At 39.2% G+C, this 24,835-nt stretch overlaps 2 protein-coding genes across 18 annotated transcripts in view; both read right to left on the reverse strand.

The window, feature by feature from the left end:
- Positions 1 to 488: 488 nt before the first annotated feature.
- On the reverse strand, positions 489 to 10,553 carry CFAP298 (cilia and flagella associated protein 298). Its single transcript, XM_055702553.1, has 7 exons — positions 10,137 to 10,553; positions 8,187 to 8,354; positions 6,332 to 6,399; positions 4,075 to 4,233; positions 3,455 to 3,586; positions 1,174 to 1,269; positions 489 to 1,073 (listed from the first exon to the last, which is right to left on the reverse strand). Exons 1-7 carry the CDS (start codon positions 10,273 to 10,275, stop codon positions 963 to 965), a joined length of 873 nt encoding a protein of 290 aa, XP_055558528.1. The 5' UTR covers positions 10,276 to 10,553; the 3' UTR covers positions 489 to 962.
- Positions 10,554 to 11,220: 667 nt separating this feature from the next.
- Positions 11,221 to 24,835, reverse strand: part of SYNJ1 (synaptojanin 1) — a 68,803-nt gene continuing 55,188 nt past the window's right edge. For 3 of the 17 annotated variants that reach the window (XM_055701317.1, XM_055701319.1, XM_055701316.1), the window contains 6 exons: positions 23,631 to 23,669; positions 23,466 to 23,536; positions 19,780 to 19,888; positions 19,215 to 19,343; positions 18,289 to 18,509; positions 11,221 to 13,859 (listed from right to left, as the gene is read on the reverse strand). In XM_055701317.1, coding sequence (XP_055557292.1) covers positions 13,005 to 13,859; positions 18,289 to 18,509; positions 19,215 to 19,343; positions 19,780 to 19,888; positions 23,466 to 23,536; positions 23,631 to 23,669 — 1,424 coding nt within the window. In that variant the 3' untranslated portion in view covers positions 11,221 to 13,004. Of the gene's footprint in view, positions 13,860 to 15,966; positions 15,991 to 18,288; positions 18,510 to 19,214; positions 19,344 to 19,779; positions 19,889 to 23,465; positions 23,537 to 23,630; positions 23,670 to 24,835 lie in introns of all 17 variants that reach the window. The other 14 variants (XM_055701322.1, XM_055701321.1, XM_055701320.1 and 11 more) reach the window with 7 other exon arrangements.

Here is a 24,835-nt window from a genome sequence, read left to right on the forward strand (position 1 = left end):
TACTAGCATTTGCTTTGTTGGTCTTGAACCCAGAACTGACTGATGGTACATTTTAGAAACGGTAAAGGATCCTAAACATCAAGCATATAGTGGAAACACTCTCTGATAAATTTCATGAATTCTCATTTTAAAATGCTGATTTGTTAGAAACTAAATGCTTCTAATCCAGTTGTAATCGTAGAAGTACTTCCGTGTTAGAGATCTTGCCCTATTAAACTTGGGCTTATTGTATCCAAGCTACTTGCAAATGATGAATATTTTCATAAGCAGATTTCTGTCAGTCTTTACATAAAGTATCATGGCTAACAGCTTGTTAAACTGAATGAGATCAACAGGTTGGCTTCCAGTGTCAATGAAAACTAAACCAGAAGAACGAAAATGAAGCATTCCACAAGGATTTTTCGTGTTATTTGTGTTTATATAAAAATACTTCCTTTAAACAACTGTTAAGAGGTCAACTCATTTAAAAATGATAATTTGGGATTAGCTATGTTGAAATGCAAACAAGTACGTTTATTAAAATAACTAACTTTCACTGGATTTGCCTGGGAAAACTGATTTCTTACAAAATAAATTATCTTCTACAGACCATACCATCTAAAAGAAATGCAAGAATCAGGAAGAAAGTACAAAGACCACTCAAAACAATACCAAACATTCTAGTGCTCATCTATGAGATGTATTATCTATAAAATAGTTTAGTATTTCAAATTACAAGTTTCTAATAAAATAACAAACTTCAACAGGATTGATTGTTTCCTTTGCAGGGACAAGTGCTGTTACAGTTACACAGAAATGTAAATGTTTATTGAAAACCTAAGGCTAAAACTGGCACCTGCTACACAAGTGACAACGTCAGCTTTCTTTTGTCAGAAGGATCTACGGCACACAACACAACTCCTTGTTGCAAATAAATGTATCAACCGAACAGCTTAAAGTGGCAAAAAGGTGTTTGCCAAGCTTCATCTTGGACCCCATTTGATGTCTTTTACACCATGAAATTGCCTTTTCAGAGCATGGCTGTCTGCCCACTCAGCATTTAGATATGAGTCATCGTCATCCTCTTCTAGTTTCTGTAAACAGAACGGACAGGTGAAGAAGGCAGTAAATAACATAACCTCCAGTTAGTGTCTGCAACAGCACAGCTCACACGCAGTAAAAAGACACTGTTACCTTAAGTTCCTCCTGCTTTTTGTAGTAATACAGCATCATCTGTTTTTGCTCTTCATGACTAATCAGAGGTTCACGCCCTGGAGCTCCTTGTCCTTTCTGAAAGGGAAATCATAAATTTTATTTATGATGGCATCTGCGATACAGAAGAGAAGTTGCTATGCAAAGATAGCAAAATCTTTTTTCAGACAATAGGATTTCTGAAATTTAATGAAGTCCCTCAGAACAGGAAAATAAAAGTTGAAAAACTTCTGCAGCATTCAAGTAAGAATTATTTTTTCATCTCAGCATCTGAATCACGCTGTCAATTTTGTGAACATCAATGGAAGTTGCAATAGGATTGAGTTTATTTTACTTATACTCCTCTAAAAGACATAATAAATCTCTGGTTTAAGGTCGTTCCAGATGTCTTGGGATGGGTCCATCCATCTTCAGCTCCCCTGCTAATACAAACTCAAGATGGCACATGACTTAAGTAAAGCAGGGAAGGAAGGTAGTTACAAAACACTACAGATAAAAGAAATTTTGTTACTACAAATATTTCCCTCCCCCCCCCCAGGCAACTGTCCTTATGGAAGAAATAATGCACACAGCAGAAAATAGCTGACGACAGCTATTGTCAGCAATAGCAAACAGAACAATTTGAAAGGAGATGGTGAATCCTCTCTGGAACAAAAAGGGTCGAAGGTGGTTTAATTTAGCTCTCTAACCCAAAAATGCAGGCATCTCTTGTCAGATTGAAAACCACCATACTACTCTGCATTCTCTGAAGAGGCCCATCAACTAATTAAACAGTAAGACAACTTTCCTGGGAGCCTAACACCTCAACGGCTGTTGATTTGTCAAACAATTTTTCAGTCACCCTGATAGGAAAAAGAAAGCAATTCTGTTCTTCTAAATGACAAACACATAAATCACTTGACTTATTTTTCAGGAATCCTATTACAGACACCTGCAGATAATAAGATCTGCCATAAACCTCAATACTTTCTGTGGCAGAGAAGCTCTCACTGACATGGAAGTGAAATGCAGCTCCAGAGTAATTCTGAGCTATGGGCAAGTACTCAAAGACATTTGACATTCACAAAAGCACCCTTTGAATGTGGTTTTATAGAGAGACAGACAGACACACGAACAGTGTGAGCATCTTCTGCCAAAGCTCTGAAAATGAACTGAAACCTCAAACATTCTTTCCTTGAGTATGGCATTGTCACCACCGATGAACACAACTGCACAGTTAGTACACAATCATTTTGTCCAAAAAATAATGAACAGTCCCAGTAGCTTGGTACTAATTATGATACTGCAAGAATATGACCATTGTGTCAGACACCAGTATACGCTTAACGACTGGCTTTTGCTGAAGCATCAGGTCTATAAACTGAGAAGCAGCAGGACAACTTTGCCTCATTTTAGCTAATTACTCCGGAGGATGACTCAGACCTGTGTTCAAATTAATACAGAAGGCCTCATCTGCTTCATCACATCTCACAACTGGAAAGTCTCATTTCTTTAAAAAAAGTTCAGCTGGAAGCTTTCAGTAAGCTGCTGCCAACAGCACAACTGGGTGGTACGGGCCCAGCAGCTCGTTCTTCCTTCTAGCACCGAGCGAACGCTCACTTAACACTTTGGAGAAGCGGAAGGTCAGGCTCTTGCACAACCTGTGTCCTCTCAAAAAAAGAGAGACATGTCCACATTTCCAAGGCAATTGAAACAGACTGAGGACCTGCCATCAAGAAACTCAGGACATCACTGGCAGAAAATTACTGAGTTACAGACACTGCCTTTCAGACACAGAACAGACTAAAACAGAAATGAAAGGTATCCACACCACATATGCACAAAACATTAAAAATGTTTTTTAAGGGCCAGAAAAAAATGGTGATGGAGAGAAAAACATTCACAAGTACAATTAGAAAAACCGGGCAGACTGAATGACTGGGTCTGTTCAGTGCTCTTGCACCGAGATGAAACTGAGAGCCACTTGAGGTTTTTTAACTTTTCAATTTGCACTTCATCTATTTTTAAATACCTCCTTGCTGTACTTTTTAAAAGTGCTATGAAGCAAGTAATAGCATCTACAGTATTTAACTGACAGGCAAAGAGATTACTAAAGAAAAACTTAGCATATAATAAACTAAAACCTTAAAATAGTTGTACAGTTTTGACACTCAAGCCGGAACTAATCTAATCCATTTTATACACCTATGGAAAATTCTCCCCCACAGAGAATTAGACAGCCAAAGGTGAGTAACTTGTAAAGAAAACTCCCAGCGACACTTACTTTCTGTATCTTGACAATGATGGTTGTTTTCTCATTTTTGCCTACATAGTCGGAGAGCAACTTTGTCTCTTTCAACTCCTTTCCTGCCCACCACAATTGTGCTTCTGATTCTGGTATAACTTCAAGTCCAGCCTTTGATAAACAAAAAACCAAACAAGGTGAAGTGGTGTGTGAGTGTGTTTTTTGCCTTTTTTCAAATGCAGAAACATTTTCTGGGAAAATCTTTCTGGAATTCCTAACAGAAAGGCCAGTGTAATTTCAGACTACACTTCTGCTACATCTCTGTCCTCATACTAATTGACAGCATTTTTGCTCATATTCCATTCAATCCTGATCTAACATGAACACTTAGGGCAATAAATTCTCAATACTGGCATAAGACAGACATGACAAGCTATTTAAAATGAGTCCCAGATTTACCTGAACTTTGTATGTAACATTTGAAATCAATTTCATTCTTCCTTCCAGTTAAGCTATTGGTGTGCTTTTACATAAACTACCAGAAAAAATACTAAACAGAATTTGTTATGCAAATAAAAACAACCTTCGCTGATAAAATGGAGAACATAGAACATAGTTAACCCAGGCACTACATATAATCCAAATACTTTACTGCATACATGAGTTCCAGACAAGTCTTCTCTGTCTTCAATCTCCATCCTAACTGGATCATGTGGAGGCAATCCCATTGGATACACAATCATTACAGCCCCTCGGAGCTGGTCCAATGCATCTTTCACCATCTCCATATTAACACACACATTGGCCTGAACTTGTTTCTGAAATACAGACAGGGATCATTGGTAATTTAAAAAAACATGCAGAAAGCCTTTGCTTTGTAGTCAGTTCAAAGGTTCAATAGTGGGTATTTGAGCAAAGGTAACTGGCTGCACAAAGATATCAGAGCCACAAATTTTCGCATTTGAATGTTGACTTCTGAACACAGCACTCCACTTTTGCCCCTTCCATTTAGCTTGCTTACACAGGGGGTGGTGGTGGGAAGAGATCGTCACTAAATTGTGCAGGAGGTATTTAGTAACAAATGTCTTTGGGATACAGGCATTTGAACAAGTACACGTGACCACAGAAACTGCATGGGGGAGTCTTTTGTTCTGAGTACTTGTGATCCATGAACAAGATTCAAACCAGCAGAATTCAAGTGAAGGTTAGAGAAGGGGTCTTAAAACTTGAGCAAAAAAATAGAACACAATATGAGCAGAAGAGTAAAGCTTGGCATATTGCACAGCTTATGCAGAGATCTGTAACCTCAAATACTTGAGATCATTCCAAACCCTATCACAACAGATAGAGGAAAACCAAGATGCATCTGGAAGCGCAGAAATCAAGTTTGTGCTTATAGATTTACCAGTTCCAATATTTTATGGAACAAGGTTCATAAAGCGAGTAAGAGAATGTTGCCTCCTTGTGGACATTTTAAAACTAATTGTCTGGCAAGTACAATTGGTTTCTCAATCTCAGATTATCAACTTTTATTTTTTTTAAAAAATACACTGGCATATTTCTTCACTTCCATCATTGTAAAGTGACGAACCTAACAAACCACTTCCCAAACTATCCTTAACTTCATTCACCAATGAAGGGCAGTAATTTTGGGAGTAAGTCAGCATGCAGGGCATCAATTTTGCAACTTTTTATTGTAACTGACAACAGGGTATATAGTTAGAGGTTTGACCCAGGAAGACCTGCAAAGTGGAGACCAGATCTGCAGATATTTTTGACTCAACAAGTAAAATTTCGCATTATTGATTTCCTCCCTGTTTAGAAACAGAGCTGATGACAGGCAATCCAACAGGAAAAAAAAAAAAAAAAAAGCCTATCGAGAAAATCTTTATAGTCCAGAAGCTTTAGTCTGAAACATCTCTCATTTTGTGTAATTTTGCTATGACTAAGAACAGTTTGGCTGAAATCATGCCTCAGTTCAGGAAGTCTGCTGCACCTCAACACACTGAGTGCTGCCAGGTGACAGGACAGCTCCTCAGCTTGCCTCCACGGGGCCCTTGGAAACACTGAGCTGCTCACTCCAAATGACTGATATGACACCGTTATCAGCAACAAAACAGCCAGCAAGTCCAATTTGAGTGCACAGGCAACACCAAAAGTTCAGTAACATTATCCATTTCCATAACTGGTTTAAGGCTGTTTTAAAGTTCCACACATACCAGTTCCCAGAACTGTAAGGGTGGGGAGAAGAAAATTGCTTACAGATGTTTACAAAAAAGAAATCTGGTAATAAATACTATTTAATTTGCATTTCAAAGTCATACAAAAGCTGAGACAGAATGCAGAGCATCTACAGATTGGGACATAGGGGCATACCCTCACACTTATCTTTAAATACCCAAACTTGTTGGGACTGAGCACGCGTCCAAGTGCTTGTAAAACCAAGGCCTAATCTAAGATATTAGAACACATTTTTCAATTAATTACACATAAAACTCAAAAGACTACGTTAACGAGCAAAACCTGGTTTATTCCATGAACACCGCAGAATGCAGTTAATTTTTCACCAGAAAACATGACAAGCATTCGCCCAAAGAATGCATCAATAGCAAATCAAGAGCGTGTGGATAAAATTAAATGTGATTTAATCATTCAATGTGGTCTTGGCTGCCAGCGATCACTTGGAGTTTAATATCTGATTCCTTAACTTGTTGAACCAGCTTGCCAAAAGCCATTAGGAAAATCATTAACAGAAATGTCAGGTTTTATTACACTATACACATCACTTCCATGATATTACTCGAAAACTGTCAGCCCTTGCACTGGAAAAAGTCTATTTTTTCTTAAGCTGCTGCACAACTAGACAGCACCTATTAAGGAGGTCCCACAGACCACAGGCTACTTTAGGAAACTTACCCTAGAGACTAATGCCTTGGCTTCCTCTATTGTCTTCTTTATAACTTGCTGCATTTTTTCATTTGGAGCTAAAAATAAGAGACACGTATTTAATAGCCTAGACTTATTATAAAGAAACCAAGCAAACAACCTGTCCAGGTTGTTCTCTACTGTAAGCAAATGAAATGTTGTTAAATCACAAAGCAAGACAGACACTACTGAGTTGCAGTCTATTTACCAGTTTGATAGTTCATTGCTGTTATTTCTTACTAATTTAAGAAACAAAACAGTATTCCTCATGACAGCGCCAAACTTACTTTTCCACAGACATTTGACTGGTATTTGGAACTTCATGTGGGGCAAAAGTACCAAGTTGAAAGCAACAGCCATAATCTCATACCCTCCACAATCAAAAACATCTCTCCCATGATGTACTCACAACTATTGGGGGCTGTACCAGCAGATGTGCTTTAACCAGGGACAACAGCTTGGAGTTTTCTGACCTTTTTCTAAGTAAAATCACAATCTGACATCAACTGCAGTTTTGCAAATACATAGTTATCTACTTTAATTGAGGAGAAGTTTTTTAAAACAAACACAAAAATCCAATTAAATCATGTTCACAGCTGATTAAATACATCATTTGATGGTATTTGCTTTGGCCCACATTTAGACACAATTCAATGTCATAACTTCGTTAATATTACAAAGCTGTTCTCCCACTAACAAACAAATGCCAGAGAACTACTACAAGTGGTACTGTCCTTACGCTAAAGCTGCTTGCAGACTTTCAGTGTAAGGCCCAACACTGCTAACAACCACAACAAACAAGACAGTCTTTGTCTGCATGCCTACTACGTATGAGACAGCCATTTCCGAGAATACAGTTAGGAGGGAAAACTTTTAGCTATGATATAAGCTCTTAATAAAGTTCAGCAGAAGCTTAAATTCAATTGGACAATGCGTTAGAAGAATTATCTTCCCCAAAATAAGACACTGGGAGTAAGCTGTTTGCGTATGACAAGTTAAGACCAAGTTATTCTACTCAAAGATTCCTCTTTAACGGAGCTGCCCTGCAACCAACGTCTAAAGGGCTGCTGACCCAACAAGGGCTGTTGTGGGTGTCAAAAGTACAGGGACAGACAGCAAGACAACAACTGTGGTCTCTTCTGTGCAATTGGTTCTCATGCTCTTGATGGTAAAGCAGTGCTCAAAACACATACCAAGTGCTAAGGCAAAACCACTTGGCTGGAGCTGCAGAAAAAAAAAAGTGATGTGACTGTGTTCTGTAAGTCTGAGTCACAGTCAATGAGAAAAAAGGAGAAACACTAGAAAAACCACCAGTTAATGTATCTTGGAGCCTCTGGAGAAAAACAGTACTTATATATACATTTACAAATGGGAGAATAAATCAAAGAGGAAGAATCAACTTGCTTCTGATAATTGTTTCCTTATCTTTGGAGTTTACTTGCAAAGACTACTGTTGTAAAGTTAAACAGCATAGGTGCTGAAGAGACATACTACTGTTTACGCTTTTAAACCAATACTATACCAGGTCCTAACCCAAGACAGAAGACTTAAGTATCTAACTGATAGTTTACCTAACCTATTGTGAAAACTGGCTCCTGAAATAGCTAGCACTTAACAAATCTACAACTGCCTTTACAAGAATTTATTTATAGGACAATTTTTGTAACTAATATAAGCTGGCTAACACGCTGGCCTGAAATCAGATGTCTACTTAGTATCTACTCATTTTCTAGTGCTTCCAGGACAGCAAGGTAAAAGTGAAAGGTCCAGAATTATGGGGTTTATGTTCCTCATTATATTACAGATTATGTGCAGGGAAAGAAGCAAACATTTACATCTGATTTACCATGTCCATTTCTTCGCCCAATTTCATCCTTTTTGAAGACACTTCCACCACTTGGTACACACTTTTCTGCCCACTCATCCTTTAACTTCAGTTCTTCGATTTGCTCATCTGTCAGTCCTTGCATATTATAAGGCAAGAAAACACCATGCTCTGCCAGCTCCTCCATCTCTTTAAAGTGTTTAGAGAACAAGATTAAAATTCTGTTATTGAGAACATACCATTTAAAAAAGCCTTTCATATTATGTACATGAAGACAAACCTTATTCCTATAATTCAGTTTTTAAAGAGCTTAAGTATATGGAATAAATAATAAGGTACATAAATACACATATATAAATATGTAAGCTGTAATTATATTACAATTCATACATTTCACATATATATGAAGCAATGTAACAAATGACACAGTTGCAGTTATGCAAACCTACATGTTACTGGCTGGCCATAAGCTTTTTCTTTTTGGTACTTCCTTAGCTTTAGCTGACTGGATATTCCGTTTTCCAAGTACTTTTGGGAAAGCAAGTTTTTTCAAAATAGAAACATATTTTATTGTTATACAGTAATCAATGTCTTTGCAGTTGAGAAAATATGTAACTGGACTATCTACAGCTTTGGCTATACAACAGACCCAAAGAGTCGGATTCACACCCAGCACAAAATAAAAAGTAAACAAATGTCTCTATGGTAATTTATGTCTAATCGAGAAGCAATTCTAGCTGAAACAGAGAGGTGTACATGCACAAGGTACAGCCTCACGCAGTGAGAACGGGCAGGGTGTGGATGTCATTTCCTAACTCTGTTATCTAGCCTACAGCATCTGATCCTCAGCCTACAAGGTTCCTCACCACTTCCCCCTCAGAACAACTTACGCAGCTGTCAGCCCACCTCACAGCATCCTTTCCTTGAAGGCCCTCCAGCCTCTTTCCCATCATCATGTTAATTAAAGCATATCCATCTCACAACAGGCACACGAGAAGTACCCCAGGTCTCAAGAAACAGTAATTTTGTTCCCATGGCTTGGGAATATAGGCACCCTCATGAAAACAGAAAGGCCAAGGCTCAGTAAGTGAGTACTGTGGAGTGACAGCAGCAGATCTGTGGAGTGAGTGAGTGCTAGAAACATTGTAACCACAGCACCTGGGTTCAGGATTTTTTAAAATTTCAGATTAGCCTCAGTATGGCCTCATACACTACATACATATTTGTGGCTGGAGCACATCAAGTGTAAATGGGCTGCACTTTTCAGCTCAGTGTCATCTGAATCTCTTCACGTACTCCCAGGCTGATCCACAATGCAAACCAAAGTGGGGCAGCAGGGACAAACAGTAAGTGTTTTTCAAAAGCTGCCTCCTCAGTTGAACTCAAGCATTAATTTAGGTACATCCAGTGAGTCTATCGCACGGCAAGTGGATGCCTGGCGCCAACACGAGAAGTCTATTCACATGGAGGGTACACCGCTGGTCATGGAGTATATACACGGTCTTCCTGGGACAGGACATGCTGCAGTTCAGTCATGCAACGGATGACTTTTCAGCCACGTACAGTGGGAAACTCAGAGCCATACGGTTTCCAAAAAATAAGGATTATTAAAGTACCAGCAGGTGAGCATTTATACATGCTTCGGCGTTTCCAGTGGGTACGCACTGTTCTCGTAAATTTAGGGAAGGATGGCTTGTCTGCCTGGGCTGGGAGCTGAGAGGTACTTCTGAACTCCTGCTGGCAGAGAACTGCGAGCCCAGGAACTCCCCGCCCGCCCCTCCGCCGCCAGCCCCGGTCCGGGACAGCGGGGCACAAGCACCCGGCGGCCGAGCAGCGGCCGAGCCCAGGGCAGCCGGGCTCCCGCGCCCTCGGAGGCGACCTCGAACCCCCGCCCCAGCGCCCCACACCTGCCGGAGGTGCGGCCGGGCCCGGGCCGGCGGGGAGCCCACCGCCGCGGCGGGGGGCCTGTACCTGAGCAGAGGCGCTGCACCTTCAGCCTCCCGTTGTAGATGCGGGCGACGAGGGGGACCAGGTCGGCGAGGCGGGTGCTGCCGGCCGCCTCCAGCAGGAACTGGCTCTCGTTGCAGCGCTTCACGTGTAGCCGGACCATGGCGGGGCTGAGGCCGGGGCCGCTCCGCGCCCGCACGGCGAGAGGAGGCGGCCGTCAGGCCCGCGCAGCCGCTGCCCCTCTGCCCTCCCCCCAGCAACGGCTCCGCGTCCCTGGATACCGGCGGGCCCGGCGCTCCCCAGCCAGCCTAAGGGCGCGGCGCCGCCCGGCTGGCCTCGGCCTCAGCCGGCCCGGCCCGGCCCGGCTTGGCTCAGCTCGGCCCGGCCCGGCTCCCTCTTACCCGCCCGAGCGCCCACCTGAGCCGCCAGCAACGGCCCCGCCCGCCGGCCCCGCCCTCCGGCCCGCGGGCACTTCCGCTTCCGGCCCCGCCGCTGCTGTCATGGGAGACGCTTAAAGAGCCCGCGCCCCCCATTGCGCCCAGCGGTGCCGCGGCACGGCGCGCCCCGGGACAGCACCCGCGGCACAAAGAGAGGAAAAGCGCGTTTCTCGAGGACAGGTCTGTTTATTTCACGAATACACGGCCGCCCGCCGCAGGGTCGGCAGGGCACGCTGCCCGCCGCGGCGGCGGCACAGCGCGGCGCCGGGAGGTGACAGCCACGAGCAGCGTGTCGCAAGCGGGGGCGCCCCGGCCGGCAGGGCCACGGCCACAGCGGTCGCCAGGATGCGTTGAGCGTCTCAGTTATGATTCTTAAGTCTTTTCAGAGCTTCTGCTAGTCGTTGCTTCCGTCAATACACGTTACAGCGATTAGCTATACATATATACATATGTGGGCTTGGAGCATCTCTTGCCATCTTTGCAGTACTCGGCTGTCCATCTCCGTAATCCTGTAAGGTGCAGGAGTGCTGCCTACCAGGTACACTTTAGACAGTAGGTTTTAGTCACTGTAATTAAATATTCAACAAAGAACATATTTATCATGTAACTCCCACTAGCAAAAAGTGTGTCCCCTCCCCAATTGTTTTGCTAATGTAAGAATATACCAAAACACCGATCACACAGATGTTTATAGCAACAGTTTAAACCAAGGTCAATCACACACCAGAGGACAAAGCGCATAGTACCACTGCTGCGTAACATGTACAAGTACTGCTGAATGACGGGAACGGAAAAAAGCACAATAGAAAACTCACTATCATCACTCCTCTATCCAACTGCAGCTCATGGCTATGCATATACTGCTTTAAAGGAAGAGTGAATTATTTCGTAAATAATGTTTTGATAGCATTTGAGAATTAAAAAAAAAAACAACCTAGTACTGTCATCGTGTATTTTGCTACTATAAATATAATGCTAGTAGTATGTTGTGTTTCAGTCCCTGGTTCTGCAGAACCAGTACGGTTTGTTTGCAAGTAAGCCAGTGCGTGTAGGCGTGGATTTGCAGTCCCCCAAGAGACGACAATGTGACACCTTCAGCTCCGGATAAAAGCACGAAGCTGCGGATACCAGTTATGGCCTAAGACACTGTGAGGAGAACTGCAGGGTTTTGTAGCATATGTAAGTGAAGCTAAGGAAATCAGTTATTTTAAATTGCCTCAAGATAACAGCATACCATATTTTAGGTAATTTCACATGAGCTTTAGAAAATCATAAAAGCACAGAGTTGCGTTTTTATAGCATAATATGGAGAACTGCGACTTAGCCTTCACTAGCCTCAAAACAGCACCAGCACCTCTGGGCAAGGACACTTACTTCGCTTTAACTGCAGAAGTGACAGAATGATATTATTCAGCTCAGAGACTTACTGCTCTCCTGTTGCAAAGTACAATTTTAAAAAATACAGCAGTAAGTCTGGTAGATGGGGATGGTAGCAAACAGACAGCCCCATCACATAAGATGACCTTCTCCTTCTCTGATGTTGCAACACAGCTGCTGGTTCTTTCGCTCAGATCTTTCTGGAGGACGAGAAAGCTCTTCTAAGAGGGCAAAAGAGGAGGGACAAGCCAACTCCACCATGTTGTCTGCAACTGGAAAAGACTGGCTTGTATCTCAAAACCCAAGGGGAATTTTTTTCCAGAGGTTGAGGAGAAAATTGTTGTATCAGTTGTTTACAATTTGTTGAAGAAGGTATCTTTAAAATAGTGATGAATAAATGGATGATATGGAACAATTACTCTGAAGTAATGATAGTGAGTATATGTCACAATAAGATTTAATAGCTGAAATGTACTGACACAGAAGATTAAAGTGAAATATTGAATATATTAATATGCAAAGTTTTGTTTCTATTTTGAAATTAGACCATTTTTGTTGTGCCTCAAGTTCAAATATACGCCTTACAAATATCCATAGCCTCTTATAAATTAAACAACTTCTAAACAATACTTGTCAACATTCAAATCTCAAACTTTGGCAGCTCTTTGGTAAATACTTATAAATATCAATTAACAAAACAGTAAAAAGGGAGTGGGGAGGCTACCAGCAGGGAGCCTCTTTTTTTGAAATTCCACAAAGGGGAATCGAAATGAGAGAGCTCCCTAAGCAAAAACTATATCCAAGATTGGTATATTTTAATGAGATTAGTAGTTCATCCTTCTTTTCTCTGTCTATGCAAATACTATTACATCGGGATTTTATTAAATTTCAGACAATTTTTTGTGCTCTACCATATATACATATCCAAAATTTACACACAAACAATAGTGGCTGTTTATGAATAGTTAAGTTTCAGTGCATTTGACAATTAATTATTGCACACAGAATAATCTCAAATGCCCAATTATTCTACTGGATAAATGTATCAACAAATATAACCTCTTATATTTTTTAACACCTATCTTTCTGTAAAATCTTGTGTTGGTGACACCTTAGGTGCCGAAGAAGTGAAAGGATCTGCGGGGGATCTGTTGCTGGTTAGTCGTGACGGTATAGGAGGTGCAGGTAGTCTTCTTGCTGGCATTGTATAGAAGCAATCGGTAGAACTTTTACTCCAGTCATCATCAAAGTTGAAGTCTGAACCAAGAAAAGTATTTTGTTCAGTGCCCAGCAACTCTGGAGATCCAGCTGACTTCCTGGAACTGATTCGCTTAAGATCTGGAACACTGTTAGATGGCTTTAGCTTTATGTTGAAATTTTCCTCCTCATCATCAAACGTTACCCATCCTTTTGGCTGTACATTTTTTACCATGAGAGATTTACTTCGCAAGCAAAAAGTGTTTTCAGATGCAATGACAGAAAATGCAGGCTTGCTTGTATTACAGCTGGGGGGATTTAGAGAAGGGAAAGGATTGCAAGCAGCACGTCCTTCTAGTAAACGTGAAGTTATTTCAGACTCTCGTGTTTCTGTTCTAAATGGGTTTCCAGCAGTAGGAGTTCTTTCAGTGAACGGATTTGTGCAGTTCAGTCCAGTAGTAAATGGATTTGGAGAGCTACGCTTATGTTCCTGGGATATGTTAAAGGTTGGAATAGGAGGTGTTGCTGGCATGCAATTTACAGGATTCAAAATATCAGCATCTCTTTGTGTTGTGGAAGGCAACTGCATCAACTCCTTTTGGTTCAAAGTGGGAACAGGTGATGTTTGAACAGACGTCTGCATCTTTGACACAAGCAGCTTAAACGACAAATCTTCAAAAGGGTCACTATTTAACTGTGTTTCAAGTTTAGAGCCGTACGTTCCATTTGTTTTGATCTGGAAAGAAAACAAGGTGCTTAGTAATCACATGGCTGGCTGTTTTAAATTATCACTAACTCCCCATTTCTCACTCTTCTATGAGAAGAAAAGAAGCTCTTGGGGGCTTAAACGGAAACTTCCATACAATTTGGTTGTAACTTGCACAATGCACTTGTAGTGGAATTATTGCTTCTTTTCTGAAAAAGAGTAACTCTTAACCCCTTCTCTGAAGAAGGGCCTACTAGTCGTTAAACACCATTTCCCCCCCTTGTCGGTCGATGCAGCTTGAATTCCCTTCATGCAGGTCAGAATCCTAGCCAAAAGCACTAGTGGACATTGTGTAAGACCACCTTTAAGAAACTTGGGAAGTGACATTGTATTCTAAACAAGTGATAACCCAGCACAAATATGAAATAAAAAGCTCTAGGTTTGACTGTTTGAGAGTTTATAACACTGATGTTACAAGCAATCTTTAAGCATCACAATGGAAGGAAAAATTAGTGTTATTAGTATATGCACTTCAGATATTTCCATGTAGACATATGCATCTGTAGGCATCTCCAGTGCTTCTTGACAGGTGAAGGTATGATCACCAGTTTGTAATATTTTAAAATGGCAAGTTATCATTGTTTAGAATAATACCAAATGGAGAAGACAGATTTTTTTTCCACAGAACTTCTCATCTTTTAAAAACAAAATATTCCGTCTCTTATAAATTTCTTCAAACAGCAATGCAACTTTTATACCTTGTAACAGCTGTCCAAAAAGGTTAAATATCTACCTTTGTTCAAGTCATCACACTGACAGAACAGAGTTTGGAGCTTCTGCTTATTAAATGAATGCAAAGAATTAAGCTTAACTTAAGACAGCTTCTGTGAATTAAATTTCACAAACAAGGTGATGTGTTAAAAGGAAAAATTTAATATACCCAAATAGTTTGGATCTTTAGCATAAAAATTCTGTTAACTAATGTTTTGTTGAACTAGGATGCTAACTAAAACTATCAACTACAATGTGACATTATTACAGCTTAACCTCAGTCTTTAAACATCTTGGTTTTACCGCACTGATTGTGAATATTTTGAAGCCTAAGCATCTATGCAGAATTAGTCTACAGGCTTCAGAGACTCTCAGGAATAGAATAGTAAGAATATCGTACATTTTCCCCAGTGAATCCAGCATAGCAATTTCTTTTTAAAAATTACAGTTGTAGCTTGAATTGGTTGGTAGGAGAAACAAAGTATGCTGGCAACAATGTATTTGCTCTTCTGGTGGTTTTTTCAACCAACAGTATCAGTTACATGCATCCCTGGTACTGCTACCTCAGAGTGTTTCTAAAATAGATGAGGCCTAATGCTACCAAACTATAAATAGAGTAGTTCAATATTGGTATTTTTATATGTATATAGTAAGTGTTTTGGAAAACAATATTAAAACAAAGGCACCAAGTGACTGAGTGGGGAAATGTGAATAACTGAACTGTAGAAAGAATATAAATCATATGCAGCTTGGCACCAGCTGGTTAAGTCCTGTGTTCGTTAACCAAGTAATCAAAAACTACAAGATCCCAAAGATATTATGAATCCCAATTGCTCTTTATCATAAGTTAAAAATTTCTCAGAATAATTCTGGAACCAAATGCTTTTAAAATTGTAACAAACAGTAGCATGTTTTGCTTTGAGTAATATTAAGTTCTCCGTTCTTTGAGAAATGTGAAATACGAGTTTTACTTTTTTTACTTTGAAAAAATTTTGGCAGTGCAATTGCATCAGGATTTATTTGTATTAAAGAGAAACATTAACTCCAACACCTACTAATTTTTTTCCAAATAGACTGAGACCAGGAGATTCAGCAGTGACTAAGCAACATACGTGAGGTTCCAATTGTTTCATAAAAGATGATGAAGCAAAATATTTGCTATGGTGCTAATAAATACAGTTAACAGTATCAATTCCAATTGCATTATCAAAGGAAAAAGCAAACTATGGTATGACAGTCAATTCATTAACGTGGACAGGTGATTTTTAATGTGGATGAAACTGCAGATGTATGAAAACAAGATTCATACATCTTTTCTGCTTAAATAGATGGAGACCACATACAAGATTGGTAAATAGTCAGATACCTGTTACCCTGATGGTTGCTCCTGCTTGTGAAAGAACAGACATCAAAGGAAAGAAAATTAGGAAGAAAATCCAAGTAACAAAGCAACCTCATGTTAAAAATACTTTTAAGTTTTCATAAAACTGTTTTTTGAGATATGAATACAAACAAAAAATATTTATTACATGCTATACTAAACTGTAAATTTCTGTTGTATTCTGAGACTTGCAAATGTAAAAAAACCCAGCTCAAGCCAATTCTGTTATTTTCACGCAGACATTCATTGTGCAGCTGATTGTGCTATTTTTTGAGGACCAGTTATAGACAGTCTAATTCTAACCATCCATTACCATGAAAAGCACTATAGCCCTCATTCTGGGAACTGTGTTGGTATAATCACTCATCTATAGTAACAGCTTTTCAAGCTGAAAAAAAACGTAAGACTTCTCATTCAATCAAAAACCAAACTCTCCCTAATTTATAATAAATAAAATCTATTTACAATAACTAATTTTCTTCCTTAATGTATTGCTTGGTAATCTATAGAGTCCTGAATATTCACACTGTATAAAAGCAATTATTTATAAAAGGAGATATTTAGGCTCTTAAATACACAATCAAGCTTTGAATCAAAGGATGGGCTTGGAATCCACTACCTCTCAAAAGACTTTGGATTTATTTAAAGATCTTTCATTAGAAAACTTCATATTTACAAATGATAATCAGGAAAGGAAATAAACATAATTTAAGTTTAAAAAAAAGAAAGAAAAAGAAAAGGGAAATAAAAAAATCTAAGTTGGAGACAACAAATGAAGCTCAAAGTGGGCCTTCCTTGTGATTGCGCAGCCTGCATTTATCAAAGAGAAAATTAGTCTAGAATAGTCTTACACTATAACTTAAACTCAGATAGTTGGATATTGTTAACAATATAGCCACAGCATTACACAGCTCAAAAACCTGTTTACAGTGTTCTTAAGCATATTTTTTATTGCTGTGTATACACACAGGTAAACATAACTTTCATAACAATTTTGAAAGAACTGCTTGCACCTCTTTCAAAGAATGATTAGTGGTAAAACTACATTTAGAAGGTGTGAGGCTCTCAAAAGTGACACAATGCAATCTGTTTCTGTTCACAAAATTGGTACCTTCTCAAGTACCTTATGCCTCCATGTATATTCTCTGCTGGCAACACTTCATACTTCACAACAAACTACAAAAAGTCCTGATATTCTATCTGCAAATATCCTCCATTTTTTGGCCTAAGCTTCCAAAATGAAAAAAAGCTAACAGGCAGAGAGAGAAGTTCAGCAGAAAGAAAGGAAGAACATTTAAAGATTTTTTCAATTCAAACTCAAAATCAACTCCCTGAGGACTGCATTTGGCCCCTTCATTGTGGTACAAACTAGGTATTAACTAACTCCTTTAGTGAAAGTGGGCTTCAGATGTGGAGATAAAGTAAAATCTAAAATACTGATGAGAGTTTAGGTAGTCATAAATAGCCACAGCTAGGTTTATGTTTAAAAAAAAAAAAAAAACACCAAAAAACAAAAGCACAAATTTACTCTTGGTAAGAAGTAGGCACAAATCCATTGCTTCAATAAATTTATGCTTTTATTCACATAGTGTGTTATCTGGCCTAGCATCTGAGGCTGTAAAAACTAAAAGCACTGGCCTTTAATGAAGAAGTTTAGCCTTATGTATATATAAACAACACTGAAAATCTATTTCTGCATTTTTAAGCAGCAGTAAGAAACTATGGCTTATCCTAGAAAAGGTGGGTTTTTTTTAAATAACACTAAATCGTCCCACAGATAAGTTTTATATGTTTCTGTATTTTAATTGACATTGCGGAATGGGAAGAAATGTATTTCTATTGAGTATCTTATCAGTATCATCTTCCTGCAATGAATAATCATCAACATAAAGCACCACATCATGCAATCTATAAAGATTTATAATCAAAACCTGCGTTAGCTAGTTAACATACAGTTGTCATGCATGTGTCATTATAAAATTAAATTTCTTAGACTGAGTATTTTTCCATTCAAAGTCGTCAAACAGCAGCATAATTTTAAGAACAAGCTGTCCATAAGTTGTAAGTCTGTCATAAGAAATCTTAAGTTAAACATTTAGTATTTAAGATGTTATTTACTCATGGACAATACATAAGCAATTAAGTATTATACTACTAGAGCCTGATAATCTTTGAATCCAATCTTTTGACCTTTATTTTTGTTTCTTTGCTTGCTCTAGGAGTTTCTCACAAATCTACAGCATTCAGTTCAAGCTGTGTTAATTTACATAATGAAAACACATGTATACAAGGGTTTTTTTTGCTTACCTGCTGCTGTGAAGGAGCTGAATCAGAAGGCAAACTGTGAGATGATCGGCTGCGAGGAGGTGGTTGTGGGGGTTCCAGACTTGGTGGGGCACTTGTCTGAGATGGATGCGATGCCACAGGTATCAGAGGCTCCTGCATCCTTAGCACAGGTGGTGGCTGAGTGGTAGGCTGAGCAGGTCCAGCAGCCTGAGGCTTTAGTGGTTCAGGAAGCAATGGTGAGCCTGCAAGTATATTTGGGGTGTTTTTCATTGCAAAGAACCGAACAGAAATCTTAAGAATAGCATGAAGGAGAACATGTGGCTATGGAAGCAGCAGACAGAACTGCAGAACGGGCTGTAAGAACAGCAAGTGATCATGGCAACTAGATTAGAAATCATCAAAAGCTCAGCATATCTGCATTAAAAATTATTACTATAGATACAAAATAGAGAATCAGAACTCATGTCATTCTTAAATGTACTTGTCCTGGTTTCAGCTGCGATGGAGTTAATTATCTTCTCAGGAGCTAGTGCGGTGCTGTGTTTTGGCTTTGGTGTAAGACTTTGGCTTTGGTGTGAGATGTAAGTTTCTCAGGCCATGTTAGCGAAAAGGCTGGAGGGGCACAAGCAATCAGGAGAGGACACAGCCAGGGCAGCTGACCCGAACTAGCCAGAGGTATTCCATGCCGTGGGATGCCATGCCTGGTATATCTACCTGCGGAGTGGCCGGGGTGGGCAGGTCATTGCTGGGGGACTGGCTGGGCATCGGTTGGTGGGCGGTGAGCATTGTGCACCGCATGTTCCTTTCTTCCTTTCCCTCTGGATTTTATTCTTTCCCTCCCCCCTTTTCATTACAACTGTTACTGTCATCGTTGTTATTATTGTTTTTTCATTTTTATTCTATTTCAGTTATTAAATTGTTCTTCTCAACCCTCGAGTTTTACATACCTTTCCACTTCTCCTCCCCCTCCCTCTGGGTGAGAGGGGAGTGAGCGAGCTGATGCGTGGTGCCAGGTTGCCGGCCAGGGTTAAACCACAACAGTTCTTCAGTTGTATTTAAAAGTATTTTGGAAGTCACTGTTATAAATGCATACTTTGATATTAATACAACTTTAAAAACCCTTTAAGTTTAGGAAGTGGCTTTGAGAGTCAAACATAAACACTATTCCAGGTATTATGATTACAGAGCAACCAGTGCAGAGAATGGTCCAGTGATCAACACACATGACAGGACACACCAATATGCTCACACCAAACCACAGCAATCTGATCGAAGTTTCTCTTGAAAAGATGAAATCTATGGGTCCAGAACTCACCTGACTGCTGCCTATTATCTGATAAGGGTTTACAATACTTGTGGATGATTAGCAGAAACTGCCAAATGTTACTATGTTCAAGAATCTTAATTTCTATAGAGAAAAACAAAGACATCTGCTGAAAACAGATGTTGAAAAGCATTCAAACCAGAGCTTGTACTTTTTAACTTTATATTTAACTTCTAAAGTAAACTTACCCCTTGGTGGTTCAGCTGGTTTGGTCTGAGGTTCAGGAGCTGGTCTTCCCCCAGAGGGACGGACATGGCTTTGTGGTGCACTAATAACTCCAGCTCGAGGTGGAACAGTCTGCCATAATAATTGGTAAAAAGAAAGTATTTTAGTTCTACTTTGGATCTGTAGCCATCTACTGCTGAACGATTCAGGATAATTAGGACTCTGTGAAAAATAAATTATTTGATAAGAGTTGCTGAATAAACTTCTTACACTCAAACAAAAGCAAATAATATATTCTCAAAACATTATGAGCGTTCAATTCAAAGCAAAGGATATTTACAAGTCTTCAACTTTATATAAATATTTACCTGTGCAGCAATGCTAGAAACCCTTATTAGTTTGCTAGTATTAATAAGTTAATTCTACCTAAGTCTGTAAATTGTTGTAAGCAACAAAACCAACAGTAACTAATCTATTTGGAGATCTTGTAAGGTCACATTGACAACCCACCGTCAATGCAGATTGTAGACGCCATCTACTTTTTAGGCTATAATTACAGCCTGCCATTTGCAAATAGTAGTTACAGTCAATTTTATATAGTGGAAGTCCAAGATATGCATAAAAAAAATGGTTAGTTCTTTTTTCTGAAACTTATGTTTGCTAACTGTAAGGCAGTTACTCCTGTTCCTCAGCAAACAGTATTAATGAAACATACATTTGGCCTCATTTGAAGGCTGGAGTCTTCCCAAACTTGTTGGAATAGAAGTTAATATGCTGGGAACAGAAATGCTCTCATAAAACAAAATCTAAAAGTCTACATCATTATTTACAGAGAAATATGAAAATTATTCCAGATTATAACTGAAGCCAAGTGTATTACAAGCACCACACTTGAAAGGTGAATGTAAAACATTAGAATAAAAATGCTAGATTTCAGAGGGGTGGGGGGGGTGGGAAGATCATGAGGCAAGACAGTTTGTAAGATTTGTTTCCTCTAAAATTTTGTGTACTTGGTATATTCTGACAAAATCTTAGTAACAGTACATGTTCTAGAAATGGTTTTCGCAGCAAACCCTGTTACACAACTCTCTAAACAAACATGATTTAAAAACAAGCAAAGAAAATTCACTACTACAAAACAAGTATCATCCTTGATCTTACATTTACTAAATGTATGCACTGTACTTCCAAGCCTTTGTATAACATCTGATTCATTATGCTTGGCTGAGTCCATTTAACAACTTTCTAAATGCTTTAAACTACCTAACCTCTGAAATATTTGTCTTCCTTTTAGTTGCCAAGATGCATGTTATCATTTTTTTGAATACTCTGAAAGTAGGCAGAAGGATGATTGGATTAAATGCCAAAGCACATTTTAAAAAACATACATCAAAAAGGAACAGAAAAGAAACAGAAAGGCAGTCTGAAATATCCCTCAGGACCACAGGGTGGGAAGCTGCTGTCCCCGGTCCTGGAGTCCTTGCCATGAAATGCTGCCCAAAAAATACCTGGGGGAAAGGAAGGAAGCCACGTCAACTAGGAATCCAAACAAGGACTGAGATAAGGCTTGAAAAGCCAGGCAGATCTTAAGGTGTTTGTTCATACCTTCTAGTACATTTGTTTGGTTGGTTTGTTGTGGGGGGGGTTTGTTTGTTTGGTTGGTTTGGTTTGCTTGGGTTTTTAAAAAAAAAAATCTCAATGTTTGCAAAAGAAGAGATGCAGTCAGCTTTGTCTATTAAATTATGTTGGTGACTGCAGCACCATGGCTCTTCCTAGAACCTGGCAAGAAGCTCTAATTGCAATCCAGCCTGGGTGTTGAGAAGCATAGCACAAGAGAACAGTACTACATTTTTTTTCTGCCTTGACAATAGGAACAAAAATTCTTGCACTTATGTTAATTCCAAGATATTGGTAGAGTCTCTTCTGTACACCAGATTTTTTTTTTTTGTTGTTGAATTATTTGGATTTAGAAACTGCAAATCCTGTGCTGGCCCTAGATTAAAAAAAAAAAAAAAAAAAAAAAAGAGGCACATGGTGATAAATTAGTGCGTTATCTCCTGTGTATACCAGGTTTTCTTTACCCAAATTTTAGAAGAGGGCATTTTACATTTCTGGGAAAACAACAAAAAGTGCAAAGATCAAGAACTGTTCACTGTGAGAATCAACCTCTTTGAGAAAAATGAATTAGCAAAAAGCGATTTCACTGGTGGCTTTCAACAGTCATTTTCAGTGGTTTCAATGCTGTACAAGAGTACAATAGAAATGGCAATACCAGTAAGCTACAGCTCCTTTAAGTTCTACAAGAACACTGATATCTCTGCACAGCTGGCAGCGTTCTTCTGTTCCCTGCACATTTAAAAGGTAGAAAAGGACTCTACAACCTTTTCTAAAACAAATTTACATGGATTTAACTTAAACTCTTGTGATTAGTTGCATCTTTATTTTAATGGCTTCTTCACTCTCTCTCTCATCCCTGACAACTGGTCTATCACTTTACCTGAAGGAAAGATAAAGAATTAAAGAAAGGGTGTTGTATTTGTAGATAGGTGAAAAGCCTCATCAGTGTCCATCCCACTGACATTTATGGAAACAGAATGCTTTTTTAGCCTTACTAAAGACTCATATGTGTGCTCTCTCTCCTGTCAGTGTCATTGTGAACATTATCCCAATGAGAAGAACAAAATGCCTTAGGGAAGGAAAACAAAAGTTCTCTAATGACCAAGAAACTGGTAGGAAAGAGCCAACTTTTGCTGCTTTTTAGTCTATAAAACATCTAGGTATAAAGACGTATGATCTAAGTCAAAGAGCCTGGAACCACCACAACAGAGGAAACAAAGTAAGCACAAACACTGTGGCTGATGTAGATATAGAAAAAAAAGTCCTTCAAGCTGCTGCAAAAATTCTATCTGCAATACTGTGCAGTTCTAAAGAATTATCAACAAACAATACCATTTCTTAGTAATTCTTTAAGAAGACCTGTAGCTATTAAAACACTTTCTCCTTCCCTAACACAAGGTTCCTACTTGCTGCTGTGAAGAGAACTAAGGCAGATGTCTTCCACTGCTTGATTTCTTGCTTGTAGTGAAGCATTCAAGCGCCCATAATTCCTTCATTCACTTACTTCAGTTCCACACATAAAAGAATGAAATGCAGTACTAATGTTTGTTGAATGTTTTGTCAAAAGTCGAATGTTTCATTTTTACCTGAAGACCTTCATCAAAATTAATTTTTACAAGGCACAAAATTTCATTATACATTAAGCAATCAGCAATATAATACATCAACTGCCTATAGAATACATTAGCCGCCTGCAAGCAATTAACTGCCATCAGGATATACATCTCAGCATCAGCACAGATGATACAATTTATCATACCAGATCAGCAACGTAGTCAACAGGAACACACAATACAAAGAATAACTTTGCACTTTGCAGTTATTTGAAAGTGGATGTAAAATGCAGTATTATTTGGGAGCCTATGACATGACTGCATAGAGTGCAATACAATAAAGTCATGTCCAGTACATATATTCTAGAGTATTTTTAGTCAAAAGAAAAGAACTGCTGAGGGAATTAACTCATATAAGCTGTAAAATGACTAGTTAATTTCACAGTTCTCTTACATCTGTTATGACTTACAAAACCCCACTGCCAGCATCATAAACTGTAGAAACCTAGGGGGGAATTATTTTAAGACAGAATACCTACCGGTCTGGTTGCACCATATCCAGCAGTTCCTGCACTTGAAATTCCAGTTGAAGGTGGAGGCTGATTACGAACTGGAACAGATATCAGAGATTGCTGACTTAGAACATATTTCAAAATCAACTTCTTTCTGTATTATAATTAGTACAAAGCATGTATTTCTATTACCTAAGTTATCTTTTCTTTGTGTTCCAGGACTTTTTTGTGCTTTGAAGCATGGAAAAAAATTAGATTATCTTTGTTAGATAAGCTAAAAACAGGTATCATATGGCAACAGTACATTATCACTAATGGAAATGGGAGCAAAAAGACATTAGTGATTTTTTTTTTTAAAGCTGTTACATACTAAAGTCTATCCATCAACTAAGCTGTTACTCTAGCACACTCTTAACCCCCAGCACACGTGAAGTAATTTGACCCTTTTAATTACAAATTAAGTCAAATCACCTCCTATTTGTTGCAAGCAAAAGGCACCCACTTGTACAGGTACCCTGTGTTCTCAATGGTGCTAGAAGTAGTTGTTTTCTTTTGTAGTATATTCTGCCAATATTCTAGCAGCAGTCTTTAAAACAAAAAGAACTTATGTAACATGCTGATTCAAAAAATCATGCGATCAGAAGAGCATCTGTAGTTACACATGGTTCAGCAATCTACAGGGTCTACACCAAACTTCCTGAACCTACTCTCTTTGTTTACGGGATAAATATATTACAGCACCAACCTCACCATTTACATGCTGATGCTAATGACAACCTTGTATGCAACATTCAAGTTGTGAAGTGCAAGATATGAAAAAATTACCTTTACCTCAGACAAGTGCACAATTTCTAACAGGCAAAGAGGTTTAGGATTCTGGCTTGTGTTTCTGTTGCCTATTTCCCAGGAAGGTAAAATCACCATGTCAGTTACAGTAACTGGAAGGAATACTCTGTGGTACATAAGACAGTTTATCAAATTGGCTTCCAGTTGTCAGACAACCCTGCTTTCTTAGAATCAGTTAGAATGGGTTTCTGGGTACAGTTCTCAGTAATGCAACTTGTACCCTGAGCAACGTGGCACCAGTTTACCCTGTTCTGAGCAGGAGGTTGGGCTAGATAACCACCAGAGGTCCCTTCCAACCTGAACTATTCTATGCATATAGTGATTTTGCCAATTTAAAAAAATGAACCAGTGATATAGCCAAAATTAATTGCAGTATACAGGAGGACATCTTGATCGTGACTGTATTAGGACTTCTATAGCTGTACCTGTATTTGCTACAAAGGGACACATTCCTGAGGGTATAGGAAGAAACCCAAAAACTTGACTCTGCTGGCACTGCTAAAACGGGACCCATTCAGCACTATACAAACATACTCCAGCTAGAGTAATGC

The sequence above is a fragment of the Falco cherrug genome, chromosome 2 (genome assembly GCF_023634085.1).
Source record: "Falco cherrug isolate bFalChe1 chromosome 2, bFalChe1.pri, whole genome shotgun sequence".
Classification (NCBI taxonomy): Eukaryota; Metazoa; Chordata; class Aves; order Falconiformes; family Falconidae; genus Falco; species Falco cherrug.

Excerpts from the sequence above, each read along its gene's own strand:
- CFAP298 (XM_055702553.1), bottom strand. The coding sequence starts at position 10,275 with ATGGTCCGGCTACACGTGAAGCGCTGCAACGAGAGCCAGTTCCTGCTG. Across the intron at positions 3,587-4,074 it reads AAGACTTGTCTGGAACTCAT|GCTGGACTTGAAGTTATACC; the intron begins GTATGCAGTAAA and ends TGTTTATCAAAG. Across the intron at positions 1,074-1,173 it reads AAAAGCAGGAGGAACTTAAG|AAACTAGAAGAGGATGACGA; the intron begins GTAACAGTGTCT and ends TTCTGTTTACAG.